The sequence below is a fragment of the Trematomus bernacchii genome, unplaced genomic scaffold (assembly GCF_902827165.1).
Source record: "Trematomus bernacchii unplaced genomic scaffold, fTreBer1.1, whole genome shotgun sequence".
NCBI classification, from domain to species: domain Eukaryota; kingdom Metazoa; phylum Chordata; class Actinopteri; order Perciformes; family Nototheniidae; genus Trematomus; species Trematomus bernacchii.
In genome coordinates this window covers 3864252-3879330 of record NW_022987973.1, presented here as the reverse complement: position 1 = coordinate 3879330, position 15079 = coordinate 3864252, and the positions used below count along the sequence as shown (strand labels likewise).

General features: G+C 38.3%; 1 protein-coding gene across 1 annotated transcript in view; it reads left to right on the top strand.

The window, feature by feature from the left end:
- Positions 1-11116: 11116 nt before the first annotated feature.
- smyd3 (SET and MYND domain containing 3) overlaps positions 11117-15079 on the top strand; it is a 72414-nt gene continuing 68451 nt past the window's right edge. The window contains exon 1 of the mRNA XM_034116050.1: positions 11117-11333. Within this exon, the coding sequence (XP_033971941.1) occupies positions 11173-11333 (161 nt within the window). The 5' untranslated portion in view covers positions 11117-11172. The remainder of the gene's footprint in view (positions 11334-15079) is intronic.

The following is a 15079-nucleotide window of genomic DNA, read 5'->3' as shown; positions in this document are numbered from 1 at the left end:
ATCGAAAAAAATCTGCCCCTTCCTTCAGACTTCCTTATAGAGCCCCTCCTCCAACACACACGAACGCGCACATGACCAATGAGGGCACGAGATAAATGTGTGCACGAGATGGAAGGCTGACAGGCAGGTAGGTAGGCCATCCAATTATCTTCCGCGGGCCGAGGCAGATAATTGGACTTGCTTTTTACAGCGCCACGGCTTCCACAGATGAAATATTTGTATATATTTATTGCATTTAATTTATTCATTGCTATAGGGATGTTCAGAGCATTCCATGGAATATAACAAAGTGTTTCTGAAGTGACCTACCCTACCTTTAAGCTGATTCGTTACCGAGCGGATATGAGCACCATGTGAAGCTGATTTTCCAAAAGGTGATGCTGATTTTTGAAAGATATGTTGTGAAAACAAGTCTTTATTAACAATATTAGTGTACAACATACATCAGAAAATGTTTATTCACGTAAAAAAGTATTTGGACCATCATGAGACACTTAAACTGTCAAGTGAGTTAACACTAGAACCGCCAATCGGGTCAATTTGACCCAGAGCTGTTTTTTATTGTGTGTAACTTTTTTTCAATAAAATATTAAAGTCTTCCAGTCCGTGACTTTTCCTGAAAGTGTGTTATGTAGCACCCTATGTTGTTAAAAATTGTCAATATGAAGTCAGATTGAAGAAATCGCCCAAAAAATGGCCATTTATACCTATTTCCGCCCAGCGGGTCATATTGACCATAGATATATATAAACACAGTGTTTATATATATCTATGATATTGACCCCACCCTTTTTCATATAAACATGACGTGTTGCTATAGCAACGCCTTTTGTCTACTGCGGTTCCTTATAGATTGAGAGATAGATTGAGAGAGGAGAGATAGATGGATAGATATATTGATAGATAATTATAGATAGAGAGGAGAGAGAGAGAGAGAAGAGAGAGAAGAGAGAGAGTAGAGAGAGGCGCGAGCCGAAGCGCAGGCAGAGCGAGCTCTCTCTCCTCGCTCTCTCTCTCTCTCTCTCGCTCTCTCCTCCTCTCTCTCTCTCTCTCGCTCTTCTCTCTCTTACTTCTCTGAGAGAGAGATAGAGACAGTCTGTAGTGAAGGAGTGAGCTCCCGCTCAAGGGGACGCCTGCTCGCGATGCGCGCCGCAGCAAACAGCTGTTGGCGAGTGAAAGTACGTTATGCTGGCCGCGGGTTGTCTAAATAATGCTTCCGGGCCAGCGGGCCATTTATAATGTCGAGCCTGAGAGTCCACAGATTATATTGGTATACGTTTCATCCCTGTGCGATCAAACTCACTGTTCAATAAAAGAACATTTTACTTTGAAAATCAATGCATTCTAATAGCGTGTCAATTTGACCCAGGTGGCGGTTTTAGGTATAAAAAATCTCTGGCGGTTCTTAAGCAGCAGTTATTAAGATGAAGTGAATTTATGAATTTATGAAATTCTGTTATAATGCATTTATGCTTTTTAATAAAGACATTTACAAAAATATATTTATATATATTTTTTACATTTATTAAACAATAATGACCAATACAAAATAAACGTTCATTTAAAAAAAAAAAATCTGATATAACGGTGTTCTATTAGGAGTTAGTTGATATGTCTAATATTGAATAATTCTTGATTAAGTTTGATCAAATCTGTAACGGATTTTAAAGTGTGTTTAAAAGTGATTTTAACTAATGTGAATGATGGAAAACAACAGCATCATCTGGTAAAAGTAAGGGCCTGCTGCCATCTAGTGGTTGATTCCTGAATCTCCACCAAAGATGTACCAGCAACGAAATCTGAGTAATGTAGGAGTGGAAAGGCTTGACCGGCTGTTTGTTGATCAATTAATGTCGTCGTCTTCTGTTTGCTTTAATGTTGGCTACGTAGTTGTGCAGCGCTCCCACCGCCACAACGAAGAACCCTGTTACAGTTTTTTTCAGTTGCTAACACACACAAATCTCACATAAAGCATAATTATTTAAACCCACACTCAAAGAGCAAAACCTCAGCTCAAATCTCCAAAACACATTTTCAGCTCTGCACCCAATTTGCAATTCAACACATTTTCACTTGTTTGCCATTTTCAAAACACTGCCATTAAAAATGCTACACACATGAACCAATGAACAAATACACATGCCAAATGACCATAAACACCAAACTGCTTTATTGTTGACTCAGAAATCAGGATGTAAGCACTAGAAAAAGGCGTCATGTAAGACATTTATAAAAAACAACAATGGATTATGGACAGCAGCAAGAGGAGGAGGTAGAGGGAGGATAATAGAGAGGGAGGATAAGAGAGAGAGGGAGGATGAACTGAAGTCAGATGAAGAGTTATTTTCAGCATAACGGTTGAAGTTTGACCGTCAGGCTACAGGTGATGCTTCTTCTGCAGGTGGATGAGGATCTGTGGTCAGATGCAGTGAGGTGGTAAAATGCATAAGTATTTTTCTCTCCTCTGTTTTTCCTAAAAATATGTTTTGTATTTATTTTTCCTCAAAGTTTTCCTTTCGCTGTATTTGACAAAGGCATCAATTGTGTTTACACAACTGTAACAATGTGTTGTGCAAGAAAATTGCACCAATTTGTTTTGGAGAAAAACAACTATTTGTGTTTCTGCACATATTTTTGTAGACTTGAACAATATTTTTATGCAGAATTCTCTACATACAGATCACCATAAAAGAGAAGTGTGCTTTAGATAAAGCACCACAGTGTGTAGTCGGTTGGACAAAGTGTCTTGCACTCAGTGGCGTTTTTATATGTACAAAAGTGGTGGAGCACAAAAAACTTAGATGTCTATATATAAGCTTCTGCAGTGACGTGCAGTGAGGTTCATGGCTGGTGAGGCACTGGCACTGACTCTTCAGGTTTACAAATATTATATTTTGACCTAAACCAAAATATAATATTGTTTTCAAAAGCTTTTTTTGTCTGATGCTTCGATTAATTTTAAACAGACAGTTCGACAAAAGGATACCCAAAAAATGTAATTTTATCATTTAAATATTTAATTGTTCTCTCTTAGTAAGATCCCATTTTCAATCAAATTGCGGTCTTACCTTGACTTGAAGATGAAGTCCATTTGCCTATCCTTCTGGACAAAAATCTCCATTACTTTTTTGTAAAAGTCCTCCTTATCTTTTTGTAGTTTCAAAAGTCTATCATAAATCTAATCGATAGATTTATAATTCAAAAATTATAAAAGTAGGGTAGACATGTGCAGTGGCGACTGGTCATTAGGGGCAGGTGGGGCACAGCCCCACCTAGTGTCAGCAGAAAGTATTACAAATAATGATTACAAAAATGCAAAAAAATAAATAAAAAAATATATAAAATATATTTTAAGATCATGTTTAATCATCTGATTCGTCTGTACATTGCTGTTTTAGTCTGTGTTCTTCTAATTAGTGTGTCTACAGTCACAGTGTGTGCCTATTGAGCTGTTTAGAGCCATGTGGGACAAAACCTGATTATGCCCCTTCCTCTCGCTGTGAAGTCAACGGTGACTGTAAAAACTTCACTGCACATGCTCAGAGTATTTTGTAATGAAATGTGTGTGGCAAAAAAATAATGACCAGAGGGGCATGGAGCTACCATCCCCACCATACGTCATCTCAAATCATTCAGAGCTGATTGGCTGTAAGTACGTGTGCCGCGAAAAGTGTGCTGTGTGAAGAGGAGACGAGAGAGCTGCAGTGGCGCGTCCTAAAACCAGGAAGTAAGCACAAAAAAGCAATGAGATTTCTCCAGAGGATTTTAGAAAATAGCTCGAAATAAGATCTGTGGGAAACGTACCTGTTAGATAAATGCACGTTTTGATTAGCCGGATAACATCCACATGTCTACCCTACTTTTATAATTTTTTTATCATAAATCTATGGATTAGATTTATGATAGACTTTTGAAACTACAAGAACATAAGGAGGACTTTTACAAAAAAGTAATAGAAATGTTTGTCCAGAAGGATAGGCAAATGGACTTCATCTTCAAGTCAAGGTAAGACCGCCATTTTATTGAAAATGGGATCTTACTAAGAGAGAACAATTCAATATTTAAATGATAAAATGACATTTTTTGGGTATCCTTTTGTTGAACTGTCTGTTTAAAATTAATCGAAGCATCAGACAAAAAAAGCTTTTGAAAATAATATTATATTTTGGTTTAGGTCAAAATATAATATTTGTAAACCTGAAGAGTCAGTGCCAGTGCCTCACCAGCCATGAACCTCACTGCACGTCACTGCAGAAGCTTATATATAGACATCTAAGTTTTTTGTGCCCCACCACTTTTGTACATATAAAAACGCCACTGGACATGTGGATATTATCCGGCTGAACAAAACGTGCATTTATCTAACAGGTACGTTTCCCACAGATCTTATTTCAAGCTATTTTCTAAAATCCTATGTAGAAACCTCATTGCTTTTTTGTCGAGGGAAGCCATGTGCAGCTTACTTCCTGGTTTTAGGACGCGTCACTGCACCTCTCTCGTCTCCTCTTCACACACCACACTTTTCGCGGCACAGGTACTTACAGCCAATCAGCTCTGAATTATGTGAGATGACGTATGGTGGGGATGGCAGCACAGTGCCCCTATGGTCATTATTTTTTTGCCACACACATTAAATAGGAAAATACTCTGAGCATGCGCAGTGTAGTTTTTACAGTCACCATTCACTTAGACAGTGAGAGGGAGGGGCATGATCAGGTTTTGTCCCACATGGCTCTAAACAGCTCAATAGGCACACACTGTAGACCAGGGGTCTCAAACTCAAGGCCCGGGGGCCAAATCCGGCCCGCGACTTCATTTTATGTGGCCCCGCAAGAGCTTGCAAAGAATATAATACGTTTATTATACGGTTACATGCCACTTTACAGAAGCAGGTTGCCCATAAACTACATGTCCCACAATGCATCTCGTTTTGTGACATGCGCACTGAAGAGACTTGCAATTATTTGCCCTGGACTTCTGCTTTCAGACGTAGTTAATTACTAAGTTATTATCCTATCCGATAATAATCCAATTCAGAGGCAATAATGTAATATAATACATTATTTTATATATATATTATATATTTATATAGTTACAACCGGCCCTTTGAGTGAAACCTTTATGCGAATGTAGCCCGCGATGAAATTGAGTTCGACACCCCTGCTGTAGACACTAATTAGAAGAACACAGACTAAAACAGCAATGTACAGACGAATCAGATGATTAAACATGATCTTAAAATATATTTTATATATATATTATTATTTTTTTTGCATCCCTTGTAATCATTATTTGTAATACTTTCTGCTGACACTAAAAATACCGAGGTCCGGGGCCAGGGGCAGACTGGGACTACAAATCAGCCCGGGACTCCCACTTCGGTACCGCCGGCCCACCTCGGTACCGCAAGTAATTACCGGGGGGGGGGGGGGGGGGCAGTCCGCCCCTGGGTGAGGCTAACAATAACACAATGCACAATAACTTATATTGCAGCTATAGGCTATACTTTGGTTTAAATTGCGTGAATAAAATAGCTAGAGAGCTAAAGTTAATTTCATTCATCCAATGTCAGACCTTTTTAACGAAAGTTTCAATGCTTTTCTTTCATTATAATTTGAGTAAAAGGTTGAAGAGATAACATTGTATTGTTTTATTTTTCACTGACACAGATATAATGAAAAGACTATCAGTCCAAGCTCAGCTTTGGTAAGGGAGATACAGGACAGGCAGAGAGAAAGAGAGAAAGTTTCAAATTTCAAACACTTTCAAATATCATATCATTTATGCCAACTGACATGGTTTGAAATCAATATATTATCCAATGTAAGTACGGGCCTGGGGCCTCATTTATAACGCCTTGCGTATGATTGACGTGAGAAGGTTGCTTACGTAGTACAAAGCAAAAAAATAGGTACAGAAATGTTCCGACATTTTCCGATTCACAAAACATTGCGTACCGGCGAGGGAAGTGCGTACCGGTACTATTGCTTCCTACGCCTGTTTCCCTTTATAAATCACAATCGACTCGAAATGCGGCGCAGCTTTTGCAGGCTTCACGTAACGCCCATATTTGCCTATATGGAAACGCCCATTCATTCATTCATTTTGACTGACTGCATGAAGAAGATCGCAGGAAATTACGACCGAACAGCTAAAAAAGACATCTCACACCCTGTCAGATTTTGGTTATTTTGGGGAGGTCGAGATAAATCATATTGTTTGGTGGATGCAGTTTGAACCAGAGTAGCAGCATGGAGGTCGGATCGTCACCAAAATAAATAAATAAGTGGTCCGAAAAAAGTTAATGACAAAAAAAATACACATAACCTAACCTTCCTCAGGCAGTGTGTTTGTCCCGGGGACAGGAGACACCCCCTTGATGAGAAACTAAGAAATGATCGGGGAATCCCTCCGGAGTGGAGTCATGACGACTGGATCTGAATTATTTTTGTTGTATTTGGTGGTTTGTGTTCCAGCTGTCGATCAGCAACTATATATCCATAATCCGCCAGTTAAAGGAAATACAACTAATGTGTTGTGTTATATTAGCTGTACAATTTACCACATATGGTGTTCTTAGTTTCCATACCTCCTGTGTTTTACGAGCGACTTATCAAGTCTTGGCAAACGGCATAAAACACGATTAAACGTGATAGTATATAAAACCATGCTCGTATCTACAACCTATAGAAATGCAAAACGGCGTCAGTTTAGACGTTATTCTGTCCTCCTGCTTACCGCATCATTTATGAGAAAACATTTCATAACATTAACACAACATATTCGAGGTGGTTTTTGTGAGCACTGATGAGTCTCAAACAGGCGTTTGTTTAATCGTTTTAAGATTGGCTTTAATCAATGTTTGAAAATGAATTCTTCATATGATAAATGAGAGGTAACCTTTTATTTATTTCCACATATTTCTCTCCATTCTTCCTTCTGCCAACGGTGTCGCAGTTTCTCGTCTCTCCCGTTTGTGTGCTTAGTGCGTACGCATGGGTTAGAGTTTGCGTGGAGGACCGCACATTTTCCCGTCAAGTTAGTATTTTATAAATCGCAAACATTGCGTTGAAACTGGCGTACGCCATTTTTTGAGCGTATATCCCTTTATAAATGAGGCCCCTGGACACAACACGTACATTTGGTAACTTTCCAGCAACACCGACCGATAACCGACTTCAAAAATCCCCGTCAACAAGCGCTCCTGGTCCCAGCCGTGTGCATCACGGTTTAGTGTCCCCTTTTTTGTTTTCCTTGTTATGTCATGAGCTTCTTGCAGCGTTATTAATTAACAACCTTTAACATTATGCAGCGTTTCATAGAACGTTGTTAATGTTCGGCCACCGTAGTTTTACACCTAACGTGATGACGTCATCCCTGACGTCGTTCGAAAAGCCTTGATGTTTTATGACGTAATGAGTGATGTCATCTTCCCTGCAAGAGACTCACACATCTGAATTCGAAGTAGACTACTCCCGGCTTGGTAAGACTTAGTTTGTTCAGAGAGACTGTAGCTTTTGAAAAGACAGCAAGTAAGAAAAGTAAACAAACTTTAACATTTTCGATTTAATTTAAACATTGGGCTAAAAGTTGAATAAATTCCAACTCCAGGAACAACAGCAACTGGAGGTTGCACACACAAAACAACTAAAGGCAGCTTTATATTTCAAGGCTAACCCCTTTGCTGCTGAAACTCAATTGTTTAATTTAGACACATTTCTTAAAATGGAGGCAACTGAATATGATAGCAAATTCCAAGCAGAAGATGCGTTGAAATATAAGCTGAAGCGGTTTGCTCAAGATCTGTTCTCACAAAGCCTCGAACTACATTCTCTGCAGTCTGAAAACAATATTCTAAAGGCAACTATTGAAGAAGACAAGAATGAATTAGAAAAGAAGCGAGAGGAGATTAAGGTCCTTCTTTATGAGAAAAAATCTTGCAACAAAGGAGATAGAGACGCAAAGGCAAAAATCAATGAGCTGCAGCAATCAATTGTCACTAACGACACCCAATTTGAGGAACAGAAAAAAGAACTCATTGCAAAGTATAAGTCTCTCATGCGGAGAAGCTCAGCAAAGTTTGAAGAAAATGAGAGGAATCTGCTGGCAACGCATACAAGGGAAATAAGCAGGATTTGCGGAGAGAAGAATGAAAAACTAGATAAAATATTGCAAGAGAAGATGAAAGAATGTGAAGCTAAAGTGTCAAAGGAGACGAATAAAGTCCTTCAGATGGAAAAAGAGATGGCGAAAGTAAGAGAGGCCGCTGAAATCAAGATCGGTATTTTTCAGAAAAAATTAGGTGCAAATGTGGAAAATCTTATGGCCAAGAAACGCCAGGAGGACCTAGTTGAAAAACTGAGGAAAGAAATAGTGACACTACATGCGCAGCCGGATTTAACTAATGATTTGGCTAAGTCACATGAACAATGCGAGAATCTCAAGATGATTATTAAAAGAAAAAATATGGAAATATTGAATTTAAAGAAGGATGAAAAATCATTGGTAGACGATTTGACAAAGGAAAAGGACCGAACCATTATTACAAATCTTAAATTAGAAAAAGAGAAGGAGAAATCTAGGATATTGGACCAAAACTTCAGAATCGCCGAGACTGAACACAGGAAGACCAGGGCAAGGCTGAACCAGAACATGAATGAAAACAAGGTCCTGAAAGGAAATGTCTCAGATCTACACTCTCAACTCAGGGGCTGTGAGCTACTCTTGATCAAAGAGCGCACAAAAACCCAAAACATGGCGAACTGCATCTTGCGCTGTAAGGAAGATATACAAGCAGTGGCTGATATCACTAACCCCAAGAAGCTTATTATCGGTGTTGCTCGCCTCAAAGCACAGCACGTAGATGGCGATGACAGAGGGCCAATGGAGGAAAACACAAGGACAGGGTATCGTCATATGGTTGATGGTTTGATGCGTAAGGTTAAAGTTTTGTCAAAGGTTCACACAGCCGATGCTAAGCTAGTGGAACGCATCAAGGAAGAGGTTAACTGTTTTAATCAAAGAAAGATGGACTTAACTGTTGAACAAACCAACACCATCAACGAGTCAACACACGAGATCTGGGAGCTAAAAGAAAAACTCAGAATCACGGAAAAGCTTCTTGAAAGGGCAACAGACACAACACCGAAGAGGGTGGACTCGAGGTTAGGCGAAAAGTACCTGAGAAAAAACAAAACTGTTTCAGAGGAAACATTCGGACACTCCCCCCGAGGGAAAAGGATCATTGCGAGTCCTAAAAACTATTCACATGATGAGGATGATGACCTTCCAACTATTTACCTGTAAATTGTAACTTGCGTACGGGTTTTCTCCGGGTTTTCTCCGGGTTTTGTCCCGCATCACTATATATTGCAAAAAAACAAAACAACTGTCAGACTGAGTAGATCTGAACTTCAACCCACTCCTCAAAACAGTAGAGAACAACCTTTAATCGTTGGATGAACTTCCCAATATCGACCATAGGTTATAGTGCTGTGTATGTAAGGGTTTTCTCCGGGGTTCGCTCCGCGTTTCGTCTCGCATCAGTATTTGTGATAGACAAATACAGTTTAAAAAAACTGTTAGAGTAAGTTAATCTGAACTCCAACCCACTCGTCAAAACGGTAATCATAATATCTTTGATTTCTTTATTTTATTTACACACGACATCTATCGCAAGTCTGTCCGTCCTGGGAGAGGGATCCCTACTCTGCTGCTCTCCCTGAGCGATTGATTTGTGTAAGGGACAAAGGTGAAACAGTAAAGTGTGTGAGTATGCGTTTCTGCAAACATGTCAAGATGAATTTGTTTTATAGTTCATGATTTAGTTGAATAAATACCTAAAAATTGCCTGAAAACCTTGAGCCTTTTCTCATAATTCTGTATTGGTAACAATCATTATCTAAAGGGACGTATTTTGCTTTGAAATACAAAAAAATATATACATATATCACTGGAATGATCTCCTCTTTCCAATGCTGTGTATAACTGAAAAGTGTTTCAGCATTGAAGTGACTGATTTTGATAGGTCACATACAACGTGTTAGCTTAGATAAAAGTCATGGCTTATAAAGCAGTAGAAATGCAAATGGTAAAAGCTCAAATAAAATCTTAGAAAAAAAATGCTTAATTTAACTTTAATACATAGAGTTTAGCTCACTCCCACCGATGTATAAATATTTGGCTGTATATGCTGAATTGGCCTAACAACAAACAACTGGCCTAGCAGCAAATGTCTATATCCTGTGCTGGCCTAACTTGCTCATCTGTGTGCATGCATGAAAGGTGCTATATACATTATTATCACTCTTTCACTCTGAGACTCATAAGGCAGTATAGATTTAGTAATATTACCATGAATATAGCCATTTATTTACCATATTTTATTGGAAAACATCTCTGAAACTCTGAAAAAGTCATATTGCTATACAATATGAAGGCCAATTCGACCGGTTGGTTGAGCATATTTTCTAAAAAATAATTACACCCTTGTTACAAATTTTTTTTGTGCATCAAGTTATCTAATTCTGTTCAGTAAGTGCTCTGACACTAAAATATGTCAAAAATGATATGGTTACCTTACAAAAGTTGACCAAAAAGAGTGATTTCTTCAGGAGTGATTTTTAGCATGCCAACTTTCTCAGTGGAAGCTAGCTGAAGGGCATTCTGTTTGAACCACAGTGACATCTAGAGGTTGTTTTGTGCATAGCATGTCAACCAAACTGTAGAGCTGGCTGAATCAGATGGAGTTAAACTTTTTTTTCAACAAGATATCAAGACACAAAATGTGCTCTAGTAGTCTGGGCACATTTGCACAGTTTAAGTTTATTTATTTATGTACTTATATACTATTTTGTATGTTCTTTCCCAGTATGATTATGTATGTCATTAAGTATGGTATTCCTGTCATGCTATGTTTTTTCTTTATTATTTCTTGTTGGCTGTTCTTTTTGTCTTCTATGTTGAAAAAGAGAAGCATGATTTCCACCCCAAAGAAGTCTATACTATTGCTTACACACTTGTATGCTTCTTCTCAATACAAATATTTGAAACTAATATATATAAAGTGCATTGACGGAAGGCAAAGATTCGCACGTTTTTGTGACGTCATCACGCTCCTCTCCGTTACGGATGTAAACACAGTGCTCGCTTCACGTGGAGGGAAACTCGGCTATGGCACCGAAGCTGGAGCGTTTCGTGAGCCCGGGAAAGGGGGACGGTCTGCGGGCTGCAGCCAGGATCCAGAGGGGAGAGCTGGTTCACTCTGCAGAGCCGCTGGCCTGCTGTGTGTCCAACAAGCTGTCCAGACATGTCTGCCACCACTGCTTCTCCCGGTGAGTCCTCTGAGTCACCAGCATCCTGCGTTTACCATTAAAAGCTGCTCGGTGTTTAATAGTAGGCGTATGCTACATTAGAGCAGGTGGTTTGAAGGCAGTTTGGTGAATAAGCACATGTTTCTGACTCATTTCTGAATAGAGAAAGTAGATTTACACCGCACATGTCGTTTGATACTTTCACTTTTCTTGTCTGTGTACCATACTCTTTGGTCTGCATCAAACGTGTTGTATTTGTGTTGGTACATGTGTGTGTGTGCATGCGGCTTATATCAGGAGGCCACTCAAGTGTTTGTTCTTAATTTCTCGCTTCTCAAAACCAAAATTAAAAAACCTTAACACTCTGGTAGATGCCACTAATGTCTTAAACCGGTCACTAGGTGGCACTATTGCTCTTTCATGGTTTCAATGAGGCAGAAGTGACACCACAATGCTATGTGTTGTGCAGATAACTATTCAATGTAATAATACAAATTTAAGAGTAACATAACTCTGTAAATATCATGATTACAGTCGAAAACATGCAGACCTTTGTTGTAAAAAGCTTGAGCTGAGTGGCAGGCGTTTTATGGTAAAGTTGCTCTATGTGAAACTGAACGTCATCAAAATTAATGTTGGGATAGCTCTGGGGAAAACATGCCATGTAGAAGAGCTGGGTGAGAGGGCAGTAGTAATAGTATGTCTTATTCTTACATTGTTTGGTTATACTATGCACACTACTAATTCAAACATATTATTTACTGATATAGGTCTTCAGCTAGGTCCTGCTTTATAACCTGATTTTGAGACCTTTTCTTGAAGAAGGGCCCATTGTTCAAATTTAGATTTAAGAAATATTGGCCATGAATGGGTTGCATGTTCTGGTTTAATGTATTTTGCTTTGAGAGGTTTTGCCATATATTCCACGGTTTTGTGTCATCTTTCTGGTTTGTATTAAGCAGCCTAATACTAATTTGCAAACTACTGACCAGGGCTTCATTTGTCTGGTATTTCATTTATTGGGCAACAAGTCCTCCAACTCATACGACCAAATAGGTTGATTGTTCACCAGCTTATTACGACCTATAATCACGTTTTAAAGTTTTCGACCTCTAGTGCTCCTGTTGATTGCAAACACTCCGGTGGGTCGTATATTCAAAAAAATAACCCTCTCTGGAAAATCCTAAATTGTAGGATAGTTTGACCATTAAAATGCTTTTTGATTACCTTTCTAGCGAGAAGTGTATATTGTACTTTGAGAATCTACGTCCAGTGGATTTGTAGGATCTATAGTTTGATAGATATTACGAAGATGATTTGAGGTCTCGCCAGGAGAACATGTATATACTACGTCTTTCCCCCCCCTATTCATTTCTATTGACGACAGCGTCCATGTAAAGTTAGCGTCAACCCTCACGGGGTGAAAACAGTATTTCCGGTCTCGAAGTTTTCATAATAAAACCGTATTCCCCTCACTGTCAAGTGATTTTACAGTGATGTCTGCCGTACTCATCCAATAGAACACATCAGTTTATCCTTGTTAATTACACGACATTAATTGGTTTAAATTGTGTACACTGCTTTTGTGTTTTTCCCATAGGTTTTTCCCTTTCGATTCTGAGAGACACATTTCTTTTTTCAGAGGTTTTGATAGGCTAAAACATCTAACTACCCATAATCCTCGGCTATCTTTCAAGCTTGGTGATTGGATATTTTAGTCGCAATGCATGTTGGGATATGGTGTTTATGCGATATGAAATCCGAAAAGATGAAAACATAAATAAAATAATAATACTTTATTTTGTGTGCACTTGCTTTTCTCTTTGAAAGTCATCACATAACGGCATTGTAATACACGGTTCGGCTGCATTAAATATTACACATCTGCCGTAGTTCTTTATTTATAGAGCCCTGATGAGAAGACCTTTGGACAAACTGGAAGAACTGCCACCGAAACTGAATACGTAGCGTGGATCATAAATATATCAGCAATTAAACAACATCTTCAATTTCTCTTCACACAATACGTCTCCTTGCAGTATCAACATTAATTCGGCTGACTTTTATATTTGATCCAATTGGTAGATAGGTTATATTTACACCATAACGGTGCACAGCTGATAGAAAGGGACTTGTAGTTTTTAAAGGTATTACTGATTTTCTTTGAGTTAAAGAATGTAAATACTGAGTTGAGAGAATAGTCAGGGGTTTTGGGTGATGGGAGAAACATCTATGGATTCAGAATTTCAATAGCTTACCGTTAAATGACAGATATACCTTTCTGTCTGTGATGTTTTACAAATCAGATATTAATGTGTAGAACTACAATATGTGAAATAATATAGCAATATCCTGTAAAATTATGTGAAAACATGAATAAAACTACACATCTTCAGATGTTATACATACATAAGTGTCCTACACTAATAATACAAAGTTCTTATGGCATTGTATGCTGTGTGTTATTTGTAACATCTTCAGAAACTACCTTTCCAACTCCTCACCAGTTGACTGTTACAGGTCTATACAGGTTCATGGTACAATGCATAAGCTTAAAATCGAGAGACTGAGACTGTATTTTTCTTTACCGTTCTGTTTTAATTTCACAATAAAGTTAATAGTAATATTATGTTTGATATTACTATGTTTTATTAACTAGACCACTGGGTCATGTTAAGACCATATTTTCTGTCGGTTTGGTGTTACAAATATCAAAACAATATATGTGTGGATAACAAAATAAATCCGTCATAAACTAAACTGGAAAGTATACTGGAAAGTATCATTTATTGTGTTAACACTGTAAACTTGACAATTATTTTACCCCCACCACCTAGTGGTTAAAGCACGTTATTGAATTTTGTTGTTGAATATGTTATATTTGATGAAAACATTTAAATATTAAGAGTAGCCTACATACAAAATAGGGGGAAAGTAGAAGGTCAATGATAGAAATATAGAATAGAAAATATCAAGAAGATACTGTAGTGATCTCTACAATAAAACAGCTAGTGGAGGACGTCCAAAGATATTAACAGGAGGATGTGCAAAACAGACAAACTAATAAGGCTTTATTTAAACATTAAAGAATACTTTAAGTTAAGGTCTTCTTTTGAATAAGAAAAAGCGTTGGGGGTATCTACAGATAAATATGAAGTCTGACAAAGTACTTAACGTCTAATATATTGCATAGTTTATTTTGGCACTTGACAATCACCTTCCCTGAATTTTACTCAGGTGTAACTAAAGTCTGATTTAAGGGTTGTATATATTTCACATCATTAATCAGAATCTGTAAAGTATCTAAAATAAATGTAGCGGAGTAAAAATACCAGGTTAACTTCTGAATTGTAGTGGAGTAGAATTACAAAGTAACAATAAATTGCTGCAGTAACAAAAACATTTCCCAACTTCAACTTGGGATCAATAAAGGGGGGGGACGGGGACTCGGACTGGAGCCGTTCGAGTCCAGTTTTGGATAGTCTGCTGTGGTTTCATTCCATTTCAAAGAGCTGTTTGATGCTCGGCGTAACCTTGGCGCACTGCCACTCCAACATCCAATTACAGAGCTTGAGGACTAATCACGGGGTTTGTCAAGCAAAGCGGATGTTGTAGTCCCAAACGATAGCTGAGGATTGTGGGTAGTGTAGTGTCTTCGGCCATCCTAAACTCCGAAAAAACTATTTGTTTCTCCGAATCGAAGGGGAAAAACACAAAAGTAGGGCTGTGCGATTATGGCAAAAATCATAATCACGATTATTTTGGTC